This window comes from Cucurbita pepo, chromosome 20 (assembly GCF_057944985.1).
Source record: "Cucurbita pepo subsp. pepo isolate OVF chromosome 20, ASM5794498v1, whole genome shotgun sequence".
Lineage (NCBI taxonomy): Eukaryota > Viridiplantae > Streptophyta > Magnoliopsida > Cucurbitales > Cucurbitaceae > Cucurbita > Cucurbita pepo.
This window is the reverse complement of record NC_141817.1, coordinates 1,573,567-1,599,674: the sequence shown is the minus strand read 5'-3', so window position 1 is coordinate 1,599,674 and position 26,108 is coordinate 1,573,567. Positions and strand designations below refer to the sequence as shown.

The window sequence follows — 26,108 nt, the reverse complement described above, 5'->3', positions numbered from 1 at the left end:
AATATACTCTCTTGATAGATCTCTAAATTTCAAAATAGATTCCTAAACTTCGAATTTTGTCTTCCATAGATCAACTTAAAAGCTTCCGAGCTTTACAAACAAACTAAATTATATATATACATAAAAAAATGTGTGGGTGTTTTTTTCTTTGGTAGAAGCAGTTTAGTGTAACGGTCAGTGATTGTTTGTTTCCCCAAAAATTTGTAAGAATACAAAAACAGATACTTTCTGCTTTCTGTTTTTTTTTTTTTTTTTTTTTTTTTTTTTTTTTTTTTTTTTTTTAATTTTAATTTCTCCTTTTTTAAAATTTTTATAAATAACTAAACACCCAAACGAAAAATAAAAAAAATAAAAAAATAAAGAAATAAAAAAAAGAAAAAGAAAAAGATAATGCCCTTTTCCTTCTGCAACCTTCCTCTTTTCTTCTCTTCAATTCTCCATCTCCTTCTTTAACTCTCTCTCTCTTGTTTTCCTCCCCATCTCACTGCAGTTATCTCTTTCTGTCAGCTTCCCACCATTTCTTTTCCCGTTCCCAAGAAACTCCTTCGAAACCACTCCACCCCTCATCATCATCATCATCATCTCATCATGCTTTCCAGAGCTGGGAACGTCCTGTGGATGGAAGAAGATAGCAAGGAAGAAGACTCTGCTTCCTGGACCAAAAACAACACCGACACCCATCTCACCCACCCTGCTAATTCCTCTGTTTTCGACAACAACCACCAAATCACCTCTCTCTCTACCTTCAAATCCATGCTCGACGTTGAAGACGACTGGTGCATCAATGGCAATGCCCTCCATAACCATACCCACCACGCCGACATCAACGACATTACCTTCTCCCAGAATTTCACCGACCCACCTGACAATTTGTTGCTCCCCTCTGCAGATTCCTCCTCTTCTTGCTCCCCTTCTTCCTCTGTCTTCAATAACATCGACCCATCTCAATTGCGCTTCTTTTTACCCCCAACCCGCACTTTCTCTTCACTCCACAAACCCATTTCTAACAACCCTTTAGACCATCCCTTCGATTTGGGCGCAGAGTTTGGGTTTCTTGACGTCCAAGCTTCAAATTCTTCCACTCTGCTCGATAATGGAGGTGGGTTATTAACTGGGTTCACTGATTTAAGCCCAACTAGCCAAATGAACACTCCTAATTTGTGCTTAGCCTCTCAATTGACAGAGAATTGTTCGGGTTTAGCTGGATTTCAGAGTTTCGATGACAATTTGGGAAATGCTCTGCTTCTGAATCGGTCTAAGCTTCTGAGACCACTTGAATCCTTTCCCTCAGTGGGAGCTCAGCCGACTCTTTTTCAGAAGAGGGCAGCTCTAAGGAAAAGTTTAGCTGATAAGGGAAGCAATTTGGGGGGTTTGAGCCCCGATGGCGGCTGGTTTTCAAACAGGATTGATGGGGGCGTTGGCAAAAATGAGATCGGTGATGAAAATGGGAAGAAGAGGAAAATGATTTATGCGGATGAGTTTCAAGATACCAGCATCGACACATCCCGTTTCAACTACGATTCTGATGATTTTACTGAGCATAATAACAGTAAGTTGGATGAGAGCGGTAGAAATGTCGGAAATACATCAAACGCCAATAGTACGGTGACCGGCGGCGACCAGAAGGGGAAGAAGAAAGGACTTCCAGCGAAGAATTTGATGGCTGAGAGGCGTCGGAGGAAGAAGCTCAATGATAGGCTCTACATGCTGAGGTCTGTTGTTCCTAAAATCAGCAAAGTAAGTAAGAATTTCTTGGCATTATCTTTGTATTTCACGTGATATTTTGGACTTCTCTGATTCACAAGCTCATAAGAACATTCAACGTTTCTGTAAACCAAAATCTCCTCCAAAAATGCTTCAAATTCATCTGAATGATTGCAAGTATTTCCTCATTCCACATCTTGGTTGTTCTATAGTTCATAAATGAAGATGTGGGTGTGTGAATATAGCCCACTTGAATGTTTAAGTCCACTAGTAAAGATTGTAATTGCTTTATCTTGCTTTAGCAAGAAACAGATAAGAGAAGGAACACTCTAGTTCAGCTCTTTCTCGATTAGGAGTGCGGTTCAAACTCATCGTTACTAGATATTGTCTGCCTTGGCCCGTTACGTATTGCCGTCAGCCTCATAGTTTTAAAACGTGTCTACTAGGGAGAGGTTTTCCACACCCATATAAGAAATGTTTTGTTCCCATCTCCTACCGATGTGAGATCTCACATCCACCCCCTTGGGGTTAGCAGCCTCGCTGATACATCCCAGTGTTTGGCTCTAATATCATTTGTGTAACAGCCCAAGTTCACCATTGTCCTCTTTGAGTTTTCCCTTTCCGGCTTCCCCTAAAGGTTTTAAAACGCGTCTACTACTATGGAGAGAGTCTAGCCCTACTCTGACTAGTGTTTCGCACCGTTCGGTAACTTGGCTATGATACCATTTGTAACAGCCAAGCCCGCTATTAGCAAATATTGTCCTCTTTGGACTTTTCCTTGTTCAACTAGGTTCTCACAGTTTTTTGTTACTCAGTTGTCCATCTGGTGTCCATTTTGTTTATCTCCATGTTTCCCCCACTCCCCATCAATAAGGACAATATAAACACTTGGATGATGTACTGTTTGGTTGGTTGTAAGTTAGCCTTCTGCTCTTTTGCTTCATAGAATGTGTAATGGATATTTCCTTGTGGTAATGGCTAGATGGATAGAGCTTCAATTCTTGGGGATGCAATTGAGTACTTAAAGGAACTACTGCAAAGAATCAATGACCTCCATAATGAACTAGAATTTGCTCCTCCCGGGACGGCCTTGACGCCGAGCACAAGCTTTCATCCCCTAACTCCGACTCCGTCGAGCCTCTCGAGTCGTATAAAGGAGGAGCTTTGTCCTAGTTCATTTCCCAGCCCAAATGGCCAACAACCTGCAAGGGTAAACTTCTAATCTTTGGACAACTTTCCCTTGTTCTTCTCATGATTCATGACTTTTGCATTGATGTATATTAATAGGTCGAAGTTCGGGTACGAGAAGGACGGGCGGTAAATATACACATGTTTTGCAGTCGTCGTCCTGGTCTCTTGCTCTCCACAGTTAGAGCATTAGATAATCTTGGATTAGACATCCAGCAAGCTGTGATCAGCTGCTTTAATGGCTTTGCCATGGACATTTTTCGAGCAGAGGTGAAATCGTGTTTTCTTTAAACATGTCTTTTGATTTATTTGACGACATGAGTCGTCGATCTCTTACGACTTACGACTTTTATGACACTGATAAGAGTACATAAATTTTCAGCAATGCAGCGAAGAGCAGGATGTCCATCCTGAGCAGATAAAAGCAATACTATTAGATTCAGTTGGGTTGAATGGTGCGACATAGATATCTGCCAGACAAGTAAAGACATGCTTGTTCTTTCACAAACGGAACCATTTCATTTCAATCATATATTACCTAGCTTTTTACTTAGGCTGAGTTCTATGTTGTTCATCAGAAAAATGACTCCATTGTTCATTCTTCTGTAGTATTATATGCATTGACTTGCTATTGAGATGATTATCACAATTTGAAGTTGTGGTCTGTCTTCATATCCAACTTCATCCTTACCTCTGACCCAAATTTGGGTACGGGAAAGTCTTCACCGTCTTCATCTCCGCCACCTATTTCATTCTTCATCTCTACAAAATTCTCATTTATTCTTAGAAGATGGAAGGCTCCGGATTTCCCAACAGATAATTTGTAGTGATTGAGTTCTTGGCATATAATTTTTCTCTATTTATTATTCTTTAAAAAATTATTTTAAAATTTTCATTTTTACCTATAATAGGTATTTCCTAAATAAATAAATATATATATATTTCAATTCATAAGATGGAGATATCCCAACCACCAAAGTAAAGAACCGTTACAAATAACGAAAAAACTAATTTAGATAGGAAGCAAGCAAGAGAAAATCAACCAAATTTGATACCCGAAGGAAGACTCGGTTTGATAACCCGCTTCGCCCGAAGTTACGGGGCCATTAGTTCCTTAGAGAGAGTTATCTCGCGCCCTTAGGTATTCTCTACCTTCCCACCTGTGTCGGTTTCGGGTATAGGTACCTTTTTGTTAAATGTCGTTCGAGTCTTTCCTAGGAGTATGACATGGGTGACTTCAGCGCCGTAGCGCCTGGTACTCGAATATTGGCTCTTATATATATATATACAACATAATTTTTAAAAATTTAAATTTTAATATTACAACATGGGCGAGTAAAATGAACATATGTATACATTAGCTTCATCAGTATATTTAATTATATTTTAAATAATTTTAACGTACTTTTACTAATTTTAAATTTGATTTAAGCATATTTATAAAAAATGAAAATTATTTTTATAAGATTTAAGATTTAAAATTAAAAATAAAAAAAAAATCTAGTTGTCTAGATTTTATTTTTCAAATAATTCGAGATTAAATTAGTTGAAAATTATAAAATTATTGGCCAGGCTGGAAATATCAGCCACGTGTCCATTGCATGTGAATGTAAGGTTCAGTTGTTTAGTAGACAATCGCGTCCCTGGTTCTACGGCTGCGATCGTAGGGATTCCGGAAAAGAGCGCTAAAACAAAAGCAGCCCATCGGAAGCTCGGAATCCCGAAGAACGGAGAAATTCAGCAATTCATATTACCAACATCATTGGAGGTGAAGAACATGGCGGGGCCTGTGGAAGAGAACGACGGAACCAACAGCAAGGAAGAGCAAGAGGAGGCTTTGGTCGCTTTGATCGATCATCGTTGCCGTGAAGTTCAAAATCTCAAGCAGCGTATCTCCTACTATACTTCACAGGTCTCCCTTTTTTCTTATTATTCACTTCTTTTCGATCGATTTTTGCTGTAATCTAAGGCAAATTTGTGGTTTACGTAACTGCTGTATTTAGCGATGGAATCTCTTCTTCCGTTTGTCTTTTGGGGATTTTCAACTTAACCTTGTTATATGTCTGCAGCTTGAAGAAGCGGAGAAGAGATTACATGATTCAGAATCGAAATTGGCCCGGCTTCGACGTCAGGGCAATGCAGTGTCATCCAAAGATTCTTTTAGAAGTAGAGCCGTAAGTGTGAAAGTGGAGCAAACGGTAAATGAAGGTAGCAAGCCCCAGCCATATTCGAAACCAGAGCTTGTAATTCCGGCTGTTGTTCCAAAGATTTCCCAGAACAGTGCATTGGTTGGGAATGGAGCTAAGATTTCAAATAGCTCCAGCTCCAGGGCTCAATCAAGTCCTTCTCATGTTAAGAATGTAATTAAAGTTGAAGGGGACAAAAATACTGGAAACTCCTCTCTTCGAGATTCTTCGAACACTTCTGATAGAGGCACAAAACGGAAGCTTGGTGGGATTCTCGTTGCTCAAATATTCTCTTTGTATTAGTTGCTTTATGGTTATTATGCATATCTGATTCATCATATAACAACTCTCTGTGGTAACTGCTAAATTTTAACGCTTTATTCCAGAACAGCAGTGCAAAGAGCATAAAGAATTGATTCCATTAATACGTAGCAGCTCATCACCTTCTCAAATCCGATGTGTTGGGAGCAATCACATCTGCAGTCAGCATAAGAGAAAGTTGAGAAGTCTCATCTCATGCCCTGTTAACGAACAGCTATTCGTGACCAGGTAACTGCATAAGATTGTATAGGATTTGTATACATTCAGAAAGACCGAAGAAACCTTTACTTAAAACTATGACCGGCGGCTCTAGTTTCTTAAAAGAAAATGTTCCTTAAGGCAATTTTCCCGTCAAACGTGAAGGGAAAGTGACATTTTTCTTCTACTGAAATTCTATTCACTTCTCTCTAGTTCCTGCCAATTGAACAATGATTAAGAAGATAATCCGTGTATACTTTGTGTCGCAGTTTAACATTCCCAATATTCTTCAGGTCAAGATAAATTTAGATTCTATAATGAACCATCATAAAATATTTCATCTTCGGTTAGGCTTGCAGTATGTTAGGGTTAAATTGATTGGTAGCTTTCAACTGGAAGGAAAAGTAAATTAAATATTCAAATTATTCTTAATCATCATATTGTGGAGTTTTCGTTATTCTGGCTTCTCTGGCTCTTCACCCCCAAAATGATGGAATGAATAAATAAATAAAAAGGTTAGGATCCAACATTTAAGTATTCCTTACAAAAGCTCACCTGAAAGGTTTAGATAATTACTGGAAGGGTCCCAACCTCCAAAAACTGTAATTATCTTTTTCAGCCTTCCAGTCAAATACACAAACTTAACTTTTTTATGGTATTGAAATGTTTATCTTTTACAGTGCCCTGGATGGAGTAGTCAACTTGTGGCAGTTACAGGCCAGAGGGTGAGTGCTGATTATTTCCCACTTTATCCTATATCATATTTATCTACAGCTACCATCTTCTGGAGCTATAAGCTATGACCATTTTGGTTTGAGTTGGAACTAGTCTCCATGCCAACTGTTGAATCTGGAACATAGTACGTGTTTATAAGAAGCCTCTTTAAATGAGACGTTGATTTATCTTCTAATGTTATAATCGTATCATTGCTGGGTTCTATGAAATAAAAATGATTGTGTTAGTCTTTTGCAAGTTAAGATTCTGCTTGTAGTTGTCGGAGGGTACAAATGCTCATTTGTTGTTTTGAGATATATAGTTAGAGCACAAAAATGAATTTTTAATGTGGATGTAGTTTCCCATTGGAGGAATGTATCTGGTACAATGTTATTAACATATTGCAAAATGTTTGGTGGAATACCTTTGCCAGTCATCCCTTGAAGTATATCTAGATGAGGCACTTCTTGATGTCTTTGGAAGAAGCGTCTCTTCTCCATTGCATAAGTGACTTAATGTTTTCCACTTTCTACCCAAATATAGAAATGCTTAAACGTGTTTGTCCATCTTCTCTTTGTCCACTCCCTCTATCACAGGTCAAGTGCCTCTCTACTTAGTTCCGCCGACTGTGTATCTCCAAAGCAAAGGAGATGGCCAGAAGACATGGTCTGGCATCCAGAGGGGAACCGCGTATTTCTTGTTTATAGTGCTGATGGTGGGGACTCTCAGGTCTCAGTCATGAATCTGAACAAAAGTGAAGGGGTATGATTTATATTAGAAATCACGTTTACCTTTGGCATGCATTTTTCTAGCAAGGTTATGATTTTAGATGCATCTCTTTCCCTAGACAACTAAGTTGTACCTTTCCATTTTAAAAAGTTGTTAATTTGGGGTTTTTGTGACTAAGGTGAGTTATTATGTCTGTGCATTGACAGAAAGCTCGTGTTACTTTCCTTGAGGATAAGCCTCACTTTAAGGGCATTATCAACAGCATAATTTTCTTGCCTTGGGATAGCACGTCTTTTGTCACTGGTGGAAGTGATCATGCCGTTGTACAATGGAAAGAGAAAGATGGGGAGAACACATGGAAGCCAAAGGCATTGCACAGAAACCTACACTCTTCAGCAGTCATGGGGGTAGCAGGGATGCAGCAGAAGCCAATCGTACTTTCAGCTGGTGCAGACAAGAGAATTCTTGGATTTGACGTAAATGTTGGTAGAACAGAGTTCAAGCATCAGATAGAAAGCAAATGCATGAGTATTTTGCCTAATCCATGCGATTTCAACCTATTTATGGTCCAAACAGGGTGAGTTTTCTGATACTAGAATTTGCTCGCTGTGAAAAATGAGTAATGGGTATAAATGTAAGGTGATCCCGAATTTCCATACCATGTCTATGTGCTCTATTGTTTTATTAGTGTTGCAGAAAGTTTTGCGTATTCATTTCTAGTGGTTAAGTCACAGAGAGTCATTCCATATTCTAGATATAAAATCAGAGGTAAACACGATTAGGCATTACGATGAGTTGCAAAGGTGCATAGGCACATGAGGAATAGATAGATCATGTAATGGGTAGCTGACGTGTGTTTTTGTTGGGTCCATTTATATTCTGTTAGGTAGTGTATGGGATGGTAGTCAAAGGTTGTTATAAGGGGGTATCTTTTTTGGCTTATTTCTGATGTAATTATCTGATGAGAAAGTTGGGAGAGATAGGGTAACTCTCTAATCTTCCCTTATTACTTGTTCATAAATATAATCGTTAGCTAAGGCCTAACAATTACATTCATTTTTTAGTTCTAGGATAGGAACTGCAAATATTTCAGCACATATCTTTATAGCCTCTTGAGCATATTTAGATTGTGTTATAGTGGTATCTAGAAATTTCTTACAACTAGTATTTAGTCGAGGGGTGAACAAAAGGAGAATGAGGAAACCCCCTAAAACCAATGGGATTTAGAGAAAAGGATCCCGCTTGGCTTAGGAAAATCTCGCCTGGTCCGTGAAGCCTTCAAAAGTAGCATATCTTGAAACACCCTTCCATTTTTTTTTTCTTTTTGAACCACAATATTCTTCTAAAAGCCTGACATTGTTGGACCACATGATATTAGCTTTCTCTCTTGAAGGATCCACAGAGAAAGTTGGATGAGAGCCAACACATTGTCTTTGGGATGTACCGATCGCAAATTGCATAGTATCATAAATAGCTACTCTGAATAGTATCATAAATAGCTACTCTGAAAACTACACATCCAGGAGGATAGCTTATTAATTAAAACAGATGAGTTAATTTAGTATTTTGCTTTCAATTTCTTGGCCTAAAAATGTATAGATCATTGACTGACAACTTTCCCCAACTCTTAGCTGCAAAAAAAAAAAAAAAAAAAAAAAAACAATTAGAAGAAAAGATTATTCTGGTTACTTACAAAGATAACACGAGCCTGGGGATAAAGAGTATATAGGAATCATCCGTTCCACTTTGTTGCAAGGTGTGCAGTTGATCTTGAACTAGTAACCTGCATATAGAACATCATTTCCTGGAATTTTAGCTTACCTAATAGCCTTGATCGTGCAATTTTGAATTATCGAAGAGTCCGTCCATTTGGAAGAGACATAAGACCACCTTTTAGATGCTGATGAATTGTTAAAATAGACACTATATCTTGAAAGAATTCTGAGAAAATGAGCCATTCATTCATCTCTAATCATTGGGATTTCTTCTGAACACAAGATTCCACCCCTGAAACTCCTTCAGGGACATCCGATAGAAAGGGAAAGGTTGACAAAAAGTTGTCTAATCTCACAACTCTGCAGAGCCTCGGAAACAGCAGCCTCAAAGGACTTTCATGAAGCCAAGAAACCTCCGCAACAAATTTTAGCTTGCACCTGTACAATTTGTCCACATAACCCTAGTGAGTTGGAACTAGGAACCCTTCGATTATGTGAACTAATTCAATTGCAAAATTCAAGAAACTCACTACCACTCACTTTCTCTAGTCCACTACTATCAACACTTGGAGAACAAGTGGTGCAATAGTAGTAGTAAGATTACAATCATGTGATTCCTAGCTATCTAATGACCTACCAGGCAAAATATCATTATCATGCATAGGTACAACATTAGCAAGCTTTCTTTCTACTACTTTCTACTGTATCAAAATTCTCATGTTAACGCTTTCCTCTAACATGTTGACATTAGAACTAAACTTAGATTTAGTGGACCTTGAAGATCTCCTTCATGAAAACCCTAGTGAGTTGGAATTACGAACCCATTGGCTATGTAAACCCCTAATTCACAAATGCTAAAACTCTCAAATAGGTTTGGGCTAGATGCACGACATTACTTTGCTGTCCTGAAAAAATCTTATAAGGTTAGAAGATTTCACCTGACTTGACTTTCGAGCATTATATTGTGTGTGCAAAGTTAGTATTCAAAACAAATTGCCATTGAGATTCTATAGCAGAATGAAATATAGTATTTGCTCAAATTTACAATTTTGAATGCAGTATTAATTTGATTCAAGGATTTATATTGCCAGTTGAAAGCCCCTGCAGATCTTTCCATCATTTGCTTCCTTTGAAAAAGAAGAGTGGAGTTAAATCCCTCCAACTAAATTACTATTTGTTCAGTCTGAAATTTTTTATTGATTAAGCCAGAGAAAACTGAACAAGTCTTTGATTATTTGTTTTGCGTGCAGTACTCCTGGGAAGCAGCTCCGGTTATATGATATCAGACTTAGGCAGACAGAACTACATGCCTTCGGGTGGGAGCAAAAGAGCAGTGAATCACAGTCAGCATTGATAAATCAGGCTTGGTCGCCTGATGGTTTGGTTCTCACATCTGGGTCTGCTGACCCTGTAATCCATCTGTTTGATATCAGGTACAATTTGCACAAGCCTTCCCAATCCATTAGAGCTCATCAGAAACGAGTCTTCAAGGCTGTATGGCTTCAGTCTCTACCCCTCCTTATTTCCATATCTTCTGATCTGAACGTTGGATTGCACAAAACAGCTTGAAGTTCTCATTTTCCCTTCTGATTATGGATAGTTTATGGACACTTGTTTAGTCGTTTCTTTTTTAAAGGGAATAATTTTTTTGCTTAAAGATGAGAAAATGAGTGTCATCCAATGAAGAAGGATGTTTTGCGTAGTTACAACTTACAAGCAATATTGCAAAGCTCAGTTTGTCGTCTTAAAAGTTTGCCAAAGATGAGAAAATGAGTACCGTCCAGTGAAGAAGAATGTTACTTCGGGTAGTTAGAAGCGCAATTGCATAGCTCAGTTTTGTTGTTGTTTTAAGTGTTCCATGTGTACCATCTAGTTTTGAAGATTGGCTACCTTGTGAAATGTTGTCATCTATGTATTATCAAACAACGCAGGAAAGCAGAATACAAATAATTTCAACTCATTGCATGTGTTCACATGGACGGTCCCTATACTATCTTAAGTTGGACATCTCACCACTATTACACGACTCGTATCACCTGTTACTATACTGTCCAAGTCGTTCGTTTGAGCTTATCTTTAGTATCACTCTTCAGTAAAAGTTGAAAATTTATGCAGAGTGACAATATTTGTGGAGAAGGATAGGATACCCCCAAATAAAATCACTAAATTTTTGCATTCTTATATAGTACAAGATAAATAAAAAAGGGAACTACACACTGTTTAGGAGTTTTCTCAGTGCATAATAAGCAGGTCATTCTAAATAGCCACTGTCATTCTAAATAATGTCTGTGGTAGACAAGAATATTCCTCAAAATTGTTCCTGTAAGCCTAACCTTTATTCACTATTCTCTCTTGCACAAGTCCTCTATCTTTCTGATCATGATGTTTGAACATCCGAAGATATAACTATGCTAAGATGCGATTGTATCTTCGGGGGATATATCTGAGACGAGAATGGAGGATACAGTTACCTGTGTAGTATGTCCACAGCCATTTTGCTCGCTTTCAAGAGTCGACCGACACGTTCGACTCTACTAATACACATGAAAACATTTGACAACAAGAGACAGAGACAAAACATGACAAGCAAATGCAAGATTTTATTTCAGATAGAAAAGGTGACGGAAATTTACACTATATAAGAAAAATTATTAAGCGACTGTTATTGCAAGACAAATGAGCCCTCTATTCTTTTCTCCATGGACTGCTGAGAGAAATTTAATGGAGAAAACATGTCCTTGAGACTGTTGGCTGGAACTGCCTTGAATTCGTAAGGTCCTTCTTTTGTTCCCCAAACCTGTAACAAGCAAATCAAACATTAAATTTATTAGAGGTTCACTCTGTCAGATGCCACTTCACAACATTTTCTCAGTATGTAAAAAGAATTAAACCTGGTTTCCATCTTCGTCGTAACCCCTCTCCCAGGTATGTACTTCATTATTCTTTAGGATGGATAATTCAGAAGTACAGTAGGCTGCTCCATTCTGCAATAAAGGAAGCTCAATGGTAAGGGAAGGGAGTAATAACTATTACTGGAACGTTGCGGTCGGGATAACTAACTTTTCAGTCTTACTCTTAGCAGTTTCACAGATTTGAAAAACCAAACAAATTATGTGGAATGATATCTTAGGTATCCAGATAATCTTACCCATGAATTTGGAAAACCGCCCGGTGGAGTAGAACCTTCATACAAGCAACGTTTTCCACGATCACAACGCTTAAGATGTAATGTAGTTAAATGCTCTGCAATGTCCTGTGCATAAAAATCTAGAGTTGTATGAGATTCATCCAGCAACATCCAATTCAGTTTCAGTGAAGAGCAGACTTAATCTAACAATAATAAAATACCTGTCCTACGGATTTCCTTACAAATAAGAATGGATTTTGTTTTGATCTTACAGTAAAAATAATAATGCTAATCTTATAAACTCCATGAAACAATAAACAAGAGCCTTGTAAAAGATTTTTAAAATAATCTGGTAAATAATCCAAGAAAGATGATATTTGACTGAACAAAAGGTCAAATGGTTCAAACTGCAAACCATCGGAAATAGCACATAACCTCGGAGGCACTAAAATTCTATTTTCTGCTTCTTCACCATTTCACAACCATGTTTATCTTCACCATTAGCTACGATACAGTAACTCATGTTCACTTGTTTTATCTTAATCAATGTCTTACTTCATCACCAAACCACTAATTCTATGCATTAATTGTGAGATCCTACATTAGTTGAAGAGGGGAATGAAACATTCTTTATAAGGGTGTGGAAACCTCTCCCTAGCAGACGCGTTTTAAAATCTTAAGGGGAAACCCGGAAGGGAAAGCCCAAAGAGGACAATATTTGCTAGCAGTGTGTTTGGGCTGTTACAAATGGTATCAGAGCCAGATTTCGGGTAATGAGCCAGCAAGGACACTGAGCCCCAAAGGGGGTGAACACAAGGCGGTGTCCCAGCGAGGACGCTAAGCCCCGATGGGGGGTGGACTGTGAGATCGCACATCGGTTGGAGAGGAGAACGAAGCATTCTTTATAAGGGTGTGGAAACCTCTCCCTCATAGACGCGTTTTAAAACCTTGAGGGGGAAGCCCGAAAGGAAAAGCCCAAAGAGGATAATATTTGCTCGCAGTGGGCTTGGGCTGTTACAAAGGAGGTATCATTAGAACTTATTGTAAGACATGGAACTTGACCGGGTCATTAAATTGATTAACAGATAGCAAACCACTAATTCAAAATCCAGACCAAGTAATTACAGTCAGCATTAAACTCATATATCCATATATCCAAATCTGCAGTCTTATTCACGGCTGCAGTTCCAATGGTTCAACTTGCTACCTTGCAGAGACTATGACCAAACTTTGTTCTCTTCAGTGGATGGTTTGGTAATGTCGTCCAACATCCATGCCCATGCTCACATTTTTTACTCTCTCAAGTCTTCACAGTGAAATAATGTTAAGCTCAATATGAAAATCCCACTTAATACTTAAATTTAGTTCCCTGCTCAGAACCAAACTTAACTTTTTACTTGATCCAACCATGAAAAATTAAGGTATAAACATGGATTTGAGGCCCTGGTCAAAAACAAAGTTGATCAAATTGGGGCGCTAAAATTCGGATACACTAAGGCCAGAGTAGAGTATAAACGGCTCTAAGAGAACTCTGCGTCATATATTCTCAACCAATAGACATTATCTTAGGAACAAGACTATGACAATTGAAAAGCTAAGACCCCGTTTAATAACCATTTTGTTTTTTGTTTTCTATATTTAAGCAATGCTTATTTCGAAACTACTTTTTGACGAGTTTTCTACCTTCCTTGAGAACACATTTGAATTCTAAGCAAAATTTTAAAAACAAAATCTAGTTTTTAAAGACTAGATTTGCAAGTTCACAAATATTGGTAGGGTTTCTTAAAACTAAAAATGATACGATTATAAAAACAGGCCTAAAATAACATAATTTGAACCAAACTTATATCCAAGCAATAGAAAATCTGATGAAAGTATTAAGCAGGTGGCTAACCCCAACAATTTCTTCGGGAAGAGGACGTTGATCTTTTGTCCGATCACAAAAATTCTTGTACTCCTCCATTTCCCGAATGGCGTATGAGCTCAACTGCAAAATGATCAAATATAAGAAACTTTTGAAGCATGCATGTTACACACAGAATACGCAAACCATTATGTTAGCTGCAACAAATTTATGGTTTAGGAATACATATCCTCCGTTCACATCAAGTGGAAACAACATATGTGCTCACCTCCACATCACATTTCATCTCTTTTGAACAAGGCTTCACCGTATAAAATCTCTGCAACCGTAGAACTAATTGAATTATTATATGTATAATGAAGGAAAGTTCAGCAAACTGAACGTAGGAGTTCATCGATGGTTAACTTGATAAATTCCAAACTTCAAACTAGGGAAGAACAATACCTGACGAAAGGGTTTTTGAGGAGTTCTGGAGAATGCCTATCAAAACAAAAAATAAAATGATATCTGATATCTAAATGGAATATTAGCGAGCAGGAAGAGTGCTAGACTCACTTGTTCAAAGTATAATACCGTAGAACCATCGATCATTTCTGCTGCAGGGCACGTAACCATTCTAAAACACAAAATCAAAATCAATCCTCCATAAATTTTCTAAACAAGCCAAGCCCTAGTCAAATACAATTGAAAAGGGGTTCATCATTCAGAAATTGAAGAATTCACAGCTACTAAACAGCGTTCACATATTGCGTACCTGATATTGAAGTAATTTTCAGGATCCCTAGCTGCTTGCTCCTTCGAAAACTATCCAAAGAAAAGAAGAAATTCAGAGAGGAAAAGAGAGTAACGCTAATTAGGGGTTGTGCGAGGAGGTTAAAAACAGAAACCTTCTCGCCAGAAAGGGACTGAGAAACGAAGCGGGCATGATCCCATCGCGTTGTGGACTTAGTGAGGCGTTTAAGCAAAAGGGCACCACCAAAGAGTACCAAAGTCTTCATAATCAAACCCCCAGCTCTGTTCCATCCTACTGCGTTGTTATTATCATTGTTCGAATAGGAATCGGAACTGGAACCCATAGCTTCAATTCCAGCGCTCTCAAACACCCAGCAGCATCCCTGATCTTCCACAGGTTCCGAAATGATTCAGAGCACGAAATGGAGAGTAAAAAGCCGAGATTAGATTCGGAGCAGAAAAGTTGGAAGCGAGGGGCAAATGGAGAGAAAGTAGGAGGCGCGCGTTTAATCAGTGTCGTCAAGTTTGAGACGCCATTACTCCACTTTCCATTACCAAAATTTGGGCGTTCTTTTTCTGTTTAGCGTCGTCTCTTCAATCTCTCTCTCGATGAATACATAAAAAATCTGCGGTGGCCACACAAAATGAGTGCACACCAATTTAATTCCTTTTTTTGCATCTCATAATATAATATCCTCTACTAATAATATGTAAATCCCTTCAAAATCTCCTTTTTTTTTTTTTTCTTTTTTTATAATTCTTTTTTTATATTAAATTATAATTTTGGTATCCCTACATCTATTTTATTAGCTTTTAATAAATCTTCATTATATACACACATATATATTTTGTCTATTTTAGTATAATAATAATAAAAGATTTTTAGATCCTTCCAATTTTATTTATTAAAATTTTAACATAAATAATATTCTGCCAATGAACGAAATTACACAAAGAAGACACCAAGATATTTTCGTGATTCGAAGAGAAGAAATTCCCCTACATCTACGGGTAGCAACCAATCACTAATAATCAAAGTGTTACAAGTGAATACCTCACTCTTATACTATAAAAACTCTCACCAAAATGTTACTCAACAAATTGAAGTGTTACAAGAATACCTCACTCTTATACTATAAAGACTCTCACCAAAATGTCAAAATACAATGTGACACACAAAACTCGTTTGCATCATCGAAATTAAATAAGATTAATATTAAAATGGTTGCAAAATTAATAATATTCTTATTTAATCAACTGTGGACAATTTTTGGTGGTATCTCAACGTACCAAAATCAGCCCAAAAATCCCACATGGAGTGCTTAATCTTTTGATTATTGAATTTTATGATAAAATATAATATATAAATTGGTATATTTTGAAAAGTTTAAGGATCAGAATTGAACATGTCATTAGATGCAAAATCATCTACTGTTCCTAGCATGTGACGTGGACTGCACCAAACCCAAAGAATATCGCGGATTTCTTTTTCTCGATTATTTTTTAATTATAATTAATAAGAATGATTTTACAGGGGGGAAAAAGTAAGTTTTTGTAATCACTAATTTGCGCGCCATAAAATAACAGCAAAATGAAACTATAAAATTGATGATGATAATAAAATGCTAAAAGGGATGGTTTTATAATTTGACTAACAAATCAAAACAAGCATTTTTTAAAGCTATTAGCTATGAAATTCGTAGAAATAAATCATGAGAACTAAAATGAAAGGCGAGGTATAAAATTTAAGGAAAAAATGGTAATCCAAAACAATTTTGTCCTCAAAATCCTTCCTGTCGAGCCCCCACCCAAGTTCCACAACCCCCAACAACCCACCAACACAACATCTTCGTATCTAGACTTTAAAATAGTATGCTTTCATGACTGACTGAGACTGACTACCGAAAAAAAAATGGAAGAATCAGCTTTGCTTACACAATCACAGCGCTACTTTCTTTCAACTTTTGCATTCAGAACCCGCAAATTGTAAAAACATCCGATTCTTCCCTCTCTAATTATCTCGTCTAGCACCAGACCTTCGACGAGGGGGTGCAGCAGCACCAGCACCAGCACCAGCCTCTTCCTTCTCTTCTCCTCCTTCCTTTTCTCCACTTCCACTTTGATCGTTGGAACTCTCTGCTGCAGCTGCCGCGCTCGTCTCCTCTTTCTTTGCCTGCAACCATACAAACAACCAACGTAAATCCCCTATATACTCCCATATGCCAACCTTCTTTCATGTAAATAAAATTCTAGAGAGCGACACCTACCGGTTGCTTTGTCTTCTTCCCTCCGAAGACTATCCGCAATAAGATGGTGAAGAAAACTACCAATACAGAGACTATGATGCCTATGGTGAGGTTTGGTTGCTTCTCTCCCTTTTCAATGACATCCTGCACGCATTCACACACTCACTATAGGACCATACTAAATAAATACAATCCAAAACGAGTAAGACAGCACACTTCCTCACTTACAAGAATTTTTGACTTGTATTGACTTAGGAAGGGGATGTCTGCGATCTTGTAGAGGACATCGAATACTTTCTTCTGCAGGATAGTCACATAGGCCAGGGATGAGAAAAGACATTTTAGTGTTTGATATCAATGGGAGAGTACCAAAACTGTGATAGATCTGTACCTGATATTCTGCAAGACCATCTGACCCAGCGGCTGCTGCTTCCTCAGCCTTCGCTTTCTCTTTCTCGACTTCGAACTTCGGCTTCCATTTGGCATCACGGTATGCACTTGCAATTTTCTCATCTTTGGCGATCAAAATGTCGTCGAACAAGATACCATCTTGCATGGTCCAGATCTCAATTCCAATTGCAGCCACAGGCTCGAAGTCGGGTTTTCCAATTTCGAAGTAGCTAGGGTTGGGGATCTGCCTCGGCTTCCAAATTCCCTTGTAGTTAGGATTGTCAATTTCTGGGGCGTGCCACTTACCCTTGTATGCAGGATTCCTCTTCATTGGCCTCTTCCATTCACCACAACCCGGACCTGCCTCACATTTTGGGTTATCAATCTTTGGGGCCTCCCATTCACCATCCTCTTCGTCATCCCAATCTTCTGGCTTGGTGGCCTCAGGATCATCTATCTCCTCAGGCTCATCATCCAGCCATCCTTCAGGCTTTTCAGCTTCCACATCTTCAATTTCCACTGGTGCATCCTCGTCCCAGTCATCTGGCTTCACTGCATCAGGATCAGGAATTTTCGCTCTCTCATCCCAGTCCTCGGGTTTCTTGTCGTCTGGATCAGGGATTGTCTTGGCAGGAATTAGTGGAGGCTCAAAATCATCCTCAGAAAGGAAACTTCCCTTCTTCTTCTCGCTCCCATCAATGAGAATGCGCACATCATCGCCAGATTCCAAAATGGCAGTGTAAACATGAGACAATTTGTCAGCTGGAACAGAAGGAGGATTCTTCAGATGATGCTCAACGTACTCCCCAGTCTTAGGATTCTTATGCTTCAAGATGAAGTGCACCTTGTTCGTAGCCCCACACTTGTCAGGTCCGAACATGATAGAGTAAGGAGACTCATTATTGAACTCCTTAGCTTTCCATCCCACGTCTTGGGGCCGCAGGTATTTCAGATAGGCACCACCACATTCAAGCCCATTTTGAAGGCGAGTCTCAAACTGGAGAACCACAGTTCCATCCTTGAGACTCACTGGCTCATCGAGCTCTTTTACAATGGCGTATTTCCTTGCCTTCTCACTTACTAGAAGCCCGTAATCATCATGTCCCTCACTCTTAGAATGCTTCCAGACACCTATAGAACACAACAGAATAATAAGTTACCTAAGCAACTCTACCTAATCCACCAGCGTGAAAGACTACATATCTATATATCCTCTTCTAATCTTTAAATGCCATTAACTATTCAAATTTGAATCAAAGCTAAATAAAACTGTTCGTAATTAGCAAATGATGCGACACCCCCCAACTATGCCATAAAAAAGCCAACAAACGTAAATGCCTAAAAATTAACCACCCATTAAGATAAAACTACCAAAGCCAAAAATTGCTATAATCGTCAATAATTGCGGAGGTCCATATTTCTTCTCTTCATGTCATTGATCAAACTAATGTCTCATACACTAACCCTAACCACGTAGAAAATGCAAGATACAACTTATCGATGGGAGAAGTAGATACAAAAAAATAGGAATGAAATAAAGAAGCATTCATCAAGTAAAATCGAAGATCCAACGCATTCACTCTGTTTCCTCCCTTTTTTCACTTACAGATCAGGCTATATACACATCCAGCAGGAAGCAATTCAGAATATGCAGAAATTACAAAGGATCAACGAATATTCCACAACAGACACAAAAGGAAAACAAACCTTGATAATCGTCCTTCTCGGACACGATCCAGCGGCCTTCAAAACTCTCGTCGAAGGACTCGTAAAAGATCTGAACTCCACAAAAACAGAAAGGTTTTAGATAATTAAACAGGACCTTAACATTTAGAACAACCAATTGGATCTTAATCTAAGAGAAACAAACAAGGAAATGAAGGCCAAAACAAGCTGAAACAGATTACCTTGTCGTCTGATGCTCGAAGCTGAACAATAGAAACGCAAAGAACAAGCAAAGCCGCAGCTAATCCAAAAGGGACCGCCTTCATCTTCAGGATCTCAAACCCTAAACTCTACAGAGCCTTACAAGACTAGATCCCAATCGAAACAGAACTCTCTTAAAACATTTCAATAAGTTCCGGCAAACCTCTCCGCGCTTGTACTAAAATTCCATATTAATAGATCTCGAAAGCACTTGCATTGCATTGTTTCCACCAATCAAATTGTGTGCCACGTGAAATGAACCAATGAATACTCGCCACGTAGCCAACTTCCGGAAGCATGGAGTCTTGTCCGGTTTCCTTACGTCGATTAAATTGGGCTTTGTTTCTTTAGGTTTCGCAAGGGAGGCGGCCCATTTCATCTCTTAAAGCTAGGTTGACGTTTTGATATGAAACGACACTCGGAAGCCTATGTTCCAGTAGTTCTTGCCTTTTCTACTAACTTAGTTCCCATAAATAGTTCTTGCCTTTTCACCTTCTTAATATTTTAATCGAATTGCCTTAAATGGTTTAACATGATCATGAGAGTCTAATATCCGATGAGAATCCAAATGGATGTATGTTCGGAATGTCCTATGAGATAGTTATTGAGGATTATTGGGAGTGAGTCCCATCTTGGTTAATTTAGTGGAAGATCGTGGGTCTATAAGTGAGAAATACTATCTTCATTGTATGAGGCCTGAAATACTATCTTAATTGGTATGAGGCTTGTGGGAAGCACAAAGCAAAACCATGAGAACTTATGTTCAAAGTGGACAATAACATATCATTGTAGAGAGTCGTGATTCCTAACATGGTATCGTCTTGATTAGAGTCATGCCCAAGTGATTAAAATGTCAAACAGAGGATGTACTTTGTTTGAGGGCTCAAGAGAAAGAAGTTAACAAGTATCGAACAAAGAATTGTGAGCCTTGAAGGTGTAGTCAAAAGGGGTGTACTTGCCCAAGTGATTAAAATGTCAAACAGAGAGTGTACTTTGTTTGAGGGCTCCAGAGAAAGGAGTCGAGGGGAGGATTGTTGAGGAGACCTTGGTTCCGGAAGAGACAACGTCGAACTAAATGACTTGATCTAATGTAGAACAAATCAGTCGTCTCTCAGACGATTGAATATGTATGCGTAGGTGGCATTTGGGGCCGAAGAAGCTTATATTCTGCCCAAGTGATGTCTAGTTGGCGAAGACAAACCCGCTTAAAGTTCGATTAAGCCATAGAGCCGGACGAAAATGAGGATATTTGATTGGACTAGGTGATTTCAATTGATTGATCACACTCTTATTGTACAAAAATGAAAAAGAAATTAGGAAATTAATATATTAAAGATTTATGAGAAGACGTCTGAAGTCATCCCTGCTACATGGTATTGAGCTCGTGCAGCCCGCTAGCCATTTTACTAATTAATTTTCTCGAGTCAACAACTGCTACTTGGCGGGTTCTTGCAAATGCAAGAACAGATCATGCAAGACACTACCAAATTCGGCTCAAGTAAATGCTTCCCACGTTCTGAGAAATCATGGCTGATCATTTCTTTCTTCTTTCTGTTGTTATAAATGCTGGTTGTTGTGCAATTCCATTCACCTTCAAATTCTTCCTCTCTGTCACAGATTTCTCCGGTGATGGCACCTGCACTGCCTACGTCGGATAACTTCAACAATGAGAGGTTGATGTCCGGGAAGCTCGAGTTCGTTGGTTCAACGTATTGTTCCGATGATGACGAATGTGTGGAAAAGGAGAAACAGATATCGGTGGATCCAATATCATTGAGACAGTCATCGGCGAGAGAGGATATGATTTTCGATCCCATCACGGCTCCTGATGTCCCTGATCTTCATCTGCCGCCGCCGCTACCTCCGACGCAGTTCAAGTTCTTAAGCTACAGCCTGCCGAATTCCGTCAATTCATCTCCCCGATTCGGTTCAATGAAAAAGAAAGGAAAACTTGAAAATCAAGAATCGAAACTTAAAATCTCGAATTCGACGAAGCTCAAATCGTCGGTGCAGGATATACAAGTCGCTCTGCAAGAGGATACTCAATTTCGAAGGAGTAAATCATGTGGCGAAGGCAGAGCAAGTGCTCCCGCCGATGATTTGGATCTGTTGTTGAATAAAGCAAAATTTCCAGAAACGATGAGTTACGATGATTTCGTTAGAACTGAATCGAACAAAGATTATCGTAATGGTGCAGAGAACTTAGAGCCTACCGATGACGGATTTAAATGCGGGGCTCTCTGTTTATTCTTACCGGGATTCGGCAAAGCGAAGGCCGTTAGGTCAATCAGAAAGGAAGAAGAACCAGAGATAGGAAAAGTGAGGATGTCGAGGACCGAGATTGGAAGCGTGATATCGAGGACAGTTTCGATGGAGAAATTCGAATGTGGATCATGGGCTTCATCTGCCATGCCAAACGAAACTGGCGAAGACGACTCCAGTAGCAGCCTTTTCTACGATCTGCCAATGGAGTTAATAAGAAATAGTGTGGATGCAAATGCGCCAATCAGTGCAGCTTTCGTCTTCGATAAAGATCAGAAGGGAGTTACAAAAAACAGTTCGTCACAAAAATCTCACGAACCGTCGCATCATGTTCGATTCTCGGCATCGTCTCCTTCAGGACCTTCCTCGCCAGCGTCTTGCATCACACCTAGATTGCGCAAGGCAAGAGAGGAGTTTAATGCCTTTCTCGAAGCCCAAAGCAGTGCTTAAGATTGAACCCTGTTTAGGTACTTCGCTGTAAACTCATGAAGAACTCTATAAATTCTCTAATTCAATTGTGATGGGAGAATCATGAAAGCTAACTAATATAATGTTAAAAGGATTTGCTTCCCATCTTCTTTTCCAGTAGGTGAATTGAGCATTCTAGAATCTGTGGTTTGTGAGAGATTAATATATCATGAAGCTATTTGATAAACTAGAACATTTTCTTTCATCTAAAGATAACACAAATTTGTTTCTTATATATAACAAAGGAGCAGTCATTGCTCTGAAACCAAACCGATCATGACCAATGAACCTATTTCTCAAGAATATTGATCTGTCTGCATCTTCCCATAACCCTCTGTTCTTGGATTATAAACGTGCAGGAGCTGATCGCAAACTTTCCGAGATGCTGGCCGTTCTTGTGGCGCGGTTTTAGTGCATAGGAGAGCTATTTCAAGAACTTGAAATGCTGCAGATTCTTCATTGGGCATAAGCGGCTTCAAACATGGGTCTATCAACTCCTCCCTATCAGCCATACTTCGCATTCCAATTCGTGTCTCTACCCATCTTACCATGTCCATATCCACTCCAAAAGCTTCATCTGTAGGCATCTTGCCACTTATGAGCTCCATCAGTACAATTCCCATGCTGTAAACGTCGCTCTTTTCAGTTGCCTTCAGAGAATAAGCATACTCTGGGAAATGGAAACGTGCATCAGTATGTTAACTATGTATTTCCATCAACTAAATCAAGTGAATAAAAATGGTGTTACCTGGAGCTATGTAGCCATAAGAACCTGCAAACCATGTTTTGGATTCTGTGTCGGTGTCGGTGTCGTAATTCTCGACGATGGCTTTTGCTAGGCCGAAATCCCCCAAATGTGCCTCCATATTGGAATCAAGAAGGATGTTGCTTGATTTGATGTCCCTATGGATAATCTTGGGCAAACAGTCATGGTGGAGATATTCCAATCCCTGAGCCAATTGAACAGCAATCCTGAATCTTGCCTCCCAATCAAGCTTCTTTTTCTTTTTCCCATTGACTGGTTGTTGGTGCAACCAGTCCCAAACACTTCCATTCTCCATGTAATCATAAATCAACAGATTTGAGCCTGCTCCTCTGTGGATGCAATATCCCAGCAGCTTCACTAGATGCCTGTGCTTTATCCTTCCTAGTGTCTTGACCTCTCTTATGAAGCTTCTATTTGACAAAAGATCATCTTTGCACAATATCTTCTTAACAGCAACAGTTTCTCCGCTGTGTAATTCGGCTCGATAGATTGTTCCAGAGCCTCCTGAGCCGATAATGAAATCGTCACTTAAATTGTTTGTGGCCTCCATAATTTCTTCCCATTTGAAATCTCGATTTCCACCAGGGTTATGGAAAAGTGGTCTTCTCTGTGCTTGGGAAGAACTAGATGAATAAATGCAGTTGACCTCACCCCGTCTTTTGAAACTTTCTAGTTTGTGTTTATAGAGAAGGGTAACTGTAAGCAATAGAATTGCCATTCCTGCCAAAGTTGAGACTGCAGATATGGCTATCACTGCCGCTTCACTCAGACCCGATGATTGGCTCGAAGAAGCTTCACTACAACGACCAAGAGGACCTCCACAAAGTTGATGGTTTCCTTGGAATACACTATCTGGCCAGTGTGAGAAGTCCTTGTCCAGTTTTCCTTCTAGTTTGTTGTAAGCTAGGTTCAGCTTGCCCAAACTGGTCATCTTACCAATGTCTGGAGGGACTTCTCCAGTCAGTTCATTGTGAGATAGATCAAGCGCTTCTAGTTTGGACAGCAGAGCAACAGAGGAGGGAATTTCACCGGTCAGGTTATTGTAGCTGAGGTCCAATATGCTCTGAAGATTCTGTAGTTGGGAAATCTCAGCTGGTATTTTGCCATCTAAAGCGTTTCTTGACATACGAAGCTCGAATAATTTGTTTACCTTACCAATAGCTGAAGGAATTGAACCCGAAAACTGGTTATCATCAAGGTTGAGGATGTTAAGTGAAACCAGGCTACCAATTTCCATGGGCAATGTTCCATTAAGTAGATTTCCATTTAGAGTGAGCACAATCAGTTTGGAACAATTGAATAGCTCCAAAGGCAGTGGACCAGAGAACTTATTGAAAGAGAGCTTAATTTCTCCTAATTGAGGCAATCTACCAAGCCACATTGGTATAGTTCCAGAAAGAAGGTTACTGTTAAGATCAAGGTGGGTCAGTTTCTTACATAACGACAACTCAGCCGGAATAGACCCTGTAAGAGAATTTCCTGATAAATCCAGCAAGGACAGTTGACGGATCTTCCCCAAATCCGGCGGAATTTCGCCGGAAAATTTGTTGTTCCCTAATCTCAACCTCTCAAGGGAGGAAGAGTTTCCCAGTTGAGGAGGGATTTCACCGTCAAACGCATTGTGTGTAAGGTCGAAAGAAAGAAAAAAAGGGGAAGCACACAATGGAGCAATGCTTCCATTCAACCTGTTTTTGGATAGATTTATTCTTGTAAGGTTTGTTAAATTGATCAATGAACGAGGAAGATTACCTTCAAGAGAATTGTTGTAAAGCATAAGCTGCTCCAGAGCTCCGAGGAAACCAAATGTTGAAGGGATCCCACCAGAAAGACGATTGTCAGCTAAGTCCACTATGGTTAGTTTATGGCAGTTACCCAAAGTGGCGGGAATTTGACCCACAAGTTCGTTTTGCCTGAGATGAATGAAATTCAGCTCCCTCAATCTTCCAATGCTCACCGGAATTTCCCCACTGAACCGATTCCCAAAGAAATCAATCATCTGCAAGTTTGAGCAATTCCCCAACTCGAAAGGAATTTTCCCCGACAGCTGATTGTCGTAGAGATACAAAATTTCAAGTTCCCCAAGCATGCCAATCTCACGTGGGAGATCGCCCTGCAGATTGTTATGGTAAAGAGCAAGAGTCTTCAAACTGCTGAAGTTTGCAATCGCCGGTGAAATTGAACCCACTAAGCTGTTGTTATGGAGGAGGATATCAGTCAAGCCCCTCAATTCATAAAACTCATCAGGAATCGACCCATTAAGTTTATTGTTAGACAAATCAATCTGCGTTAGCGATCTGCACTCAATCAACTCCACCGGAATCTCGCCGGAGATTTGTATCTGAGATAGAGACAAGTGCTCTAAACTGGAAGCATTGGAACATAACTTTCTCGGTATGACACCAGAAAGATGGTTGTTCGATAGAACCAAGAACTCCAAGTTCCCCATATTGCCCAACTCCTCTGGAATTCCCCTTGAGAGCTTGTTCATAGACAAATCCAGATTCTGGAGATTACCCAATTCAGCAAGTGAAACTGGAATTGAACCCTCGAGTTGGTTTCCCATTAGGTTCAAATATACAAGCTGACCGAGTTCCCCAAGCTCCACCGGAATCTCACCGGAGAGAGTATTATTAGCGAGGTTCAGAATTTGGAGATTCTCGAGACGACCCAATTGCATCGGTATCGAGCCATTGAGACTGTTAGCAGCTGCAGTGAAGACAACGAGGCTCGAACAGTTTCCAAGCTCCCTCGGAATCGGACCCTCGAGTTGATTTTGCTGTAGAACCAAATCCTCAACTCGGCCGAGCCCGCCTAGTTCTGGGGGTATCAAACCGCTAAGACCACACGAGGCCAAACCAAGAGTAACCAAATTCACAAGACTTCCAAACGAAGAGGGTATGGAACCAGTAAGTGCGTTGTCGCCGATTCGCATAACTCGTAAACTCGTCATCGAACCCAGCTCAGCCGGAATCGGCCCACTGAGTTGGTTAGAGAAAAGGAGCAAAGATTCCAACGAATGGAGTTCCGAGAGGTTTGTTGGAATGGGACCCATTAGGCTGTTGCTGGAAAGATCAAGGTGGAGCAGGTTCTGTAACCTACCGAGTGCTGGCGATATAGACCCACCGAGTGACGAGTCAGAAAGGTTAAGTCCCACCACTTGAACCGAGCCACCCGCCGAGTTAGACCCACAAGAAACCCCTCTCCAAGTGCAGAAATTCGGATTGCTCTCAGACCAACCCTCCAATACTTTTCCAGGGTCATCCACAAATGACTTCCTTATCTCCAAAAGCACGCCTAAACTCGAACCACCATCCAACTGACCATTGCACAAAACGAACCCATATGGAACAGAGCACACAAAAAAACAGAGCACAACAACAAATGGTAAAAACAGAGCAGAAGAATCAGCCATTCTGCTGCAAATGCAAGTAACACCCTATTCTTGGAGAGATTTCAAGAGATGATCAGAGGGTACATACTCTTCAAAAAGAGTAGAATTTTAGACAGTACTTATGGAAGACGCGTGGTGAAAAATGGTAAGAGGCAAAGAGCGGCGCTGCATGGAAGAAGAG

At 39.6% G+C, this 26,108-nt stretch overlaps 6 protein-coding genes across 9 annotated transcripts; 3 read left to right on the top strand and 3 right to left on the bottom strand.

The window, feature by feature from the left end:
• The first annotated feature begins 343 nt into the window (after positions 1-343).
• On the top strand, positions 344-3,564 carry LOC111783673 (transcription factor ICE1). Of its 2 annotated transcripts, XM_023664592.2 has the most exons (5): positions 344-1,099; positions 1,184-1,737; positions 2,687-2,914; positions 2,992-3,162; positions 3,275-3,564. In XM_023664592.2, the coding sequence occupies exons 1-5, from the start codon at positions 589-591 to the stop codon at positions 3,356-3,358; spliced, it is 1,548 nt and encodes a 515-aa protein (XP_023520360.2). In that variant the 5' UTR covers positions 344-588; the 3' UTR covers positions 3,359-3,564. The 2 variants fall into 2 exon arrangements, with proteins under 2 accessions (XP_023520360.2, XP_023520359.2); XM_023664591.2 differs by having other exon boundaries at positions 345-1,737.
• Positions 3,565-4,530: 966 nt separating this feature from the next.
• LOC111783114 (uncharacterized) lies at positions 4,531-10,715 on the top strand. Its single transcript, XM_023664003.2, has 7 exons — positions 4,531-4,804; positions 4,962-5,343; positions 5,465-5,627; positions 6,278-6,322; positions 6,908-7,073; positions 7,247-7,617; positions 10,006-10,715. The coding sequence occupies exons 1-7, from the start codon at positions 4,670-4,672 to the stop codon at positions 10,322-10,324; spliced, it is 1,581 nt and encodes a 526-aa protein (XP_023519771.2). The 5' UTR covers positions 4,531-4,669; the 3' UTR covers positions 10,325-10,715.
• A 620-nt stretch (positions 10,716-11,335) lies between these two features.
• On the bottom strand, positions 11,336-15,135 carry LOC111783704 (chromophore lyase CRL, chloroplastic). The gene is made up of 9 exons (XM_023664626.2): positions 14,634-15,135; positions 14,501-14,550; positions 14,302-14,362; positions 14,191-14,226; positions 14,015-14,065; positions 13,777-13,869; positions 11,904-12,008; positions 11,647-11,739; positions 11,336-11,552 (listed from the first exon to the last, which is right to left on the bottom strand). The coding sequence occupies exons 1-9, from the start codon at positions 14,820-14,822 to the stop codon at positions 11,418-11,420; spliced, it is 813 nt and encodes a 270-aa protein (XP_023520394.1). The 5' UTR covers positions 14,823-15,135; the 3' UTR covers positions 11,336-11,417.
• Positions 15,136-16,198: 1,063 nt separating this feature from the next.
• On the bottom strand, positions 16,199-19,223 carry LOC111783033 (calnexin homolog). Its single transcript, XM_023663909.2, has 6 exons — positions 19,022-19,223; positions 18,822-18,891; positions 17,116-18,245; positions 16,953-17,024; positions 16,746-16,868; positions 16,199-16,651 (listed from the first exon to the last, which is right to left on the bottom strand). The coding sequence occupies exons 1-6, from the start codon at positions 19,103-19,105 to the stop codon at positions 16,490-16,492; spliced, it is 1,641 nt and encodes a 546-aa protein (XP_023519677.2). The 5' UTR covers positions 19,106-19,223; the 3' UTR covers positions 16,199-16,489.
• A 1,163-nt stretch (positions 19,224-20,386) lies between these two features.
• On the top strand, positions 20,387-21,785 carry LOC111783644 (uncharacterized). Of its 2 annotated transcripts, XM_023664560.2 has the most exons (2): positions 20,387-20,538; positions 20,658-21,785. In XM_023664560.2, the coding sequence occupies exon 2, from the start codon at positions 20,670-20,672 to the stop codon at positions 21,750-21,752; it is 1,083 nt and encodes a 360-aa protein (XP_023520328.1). In that variant the 5' UTR covers positions 20,387-20,538; positions 20,658-20,669; the 3' UTR covers positions 21,753-21,785. The 2 variants fall into 2 exon arrangements, with proteins under 2 accessions (XP_023520328.1, XP_086976886.1); XM_087120760.1 differs by having other exon boundaries at positions 20,387-21,785.
• A 198-nt stretch (positions 21,786-21,983) lies between these two features.
• GSO1 (Leucine-rich repeat transmembrane protein kinase) lies at positions 21,984-26,094 on the bottom strand. 2 transcript variants are annotated; one of them, XM_023664559.2, is made up of 3 exons: positions 24,286-26,094; positions 22,519-23,697; positions 21,984-22,440 (listed from the first exon to the last, which is right to left on the bottom strand). In XM_023664559.2, the coding sequence occupies exons 1-3, from the start codon at positions 25,946-25,948 to the stop codon at positions 22,067-22,069; spliced, it is 3,216 nt and encodes a 1,071-aa protein (XP_023520327.2). In that variant the 5' UTR covers positions 25,949-26,094; the 3' UTR covers positions 21,984-22,066. The 2 variants fall into 2 exon arrangements, with proteins under 2 accessions (XP_023520327.2, XP_023520326.2); XM_023664558.2 differs by having other exon boundaries at positions 22,519-26,094.
• Between the last annotated feature and the right edge of the window lie 14 nt (positions 26,095-26,108).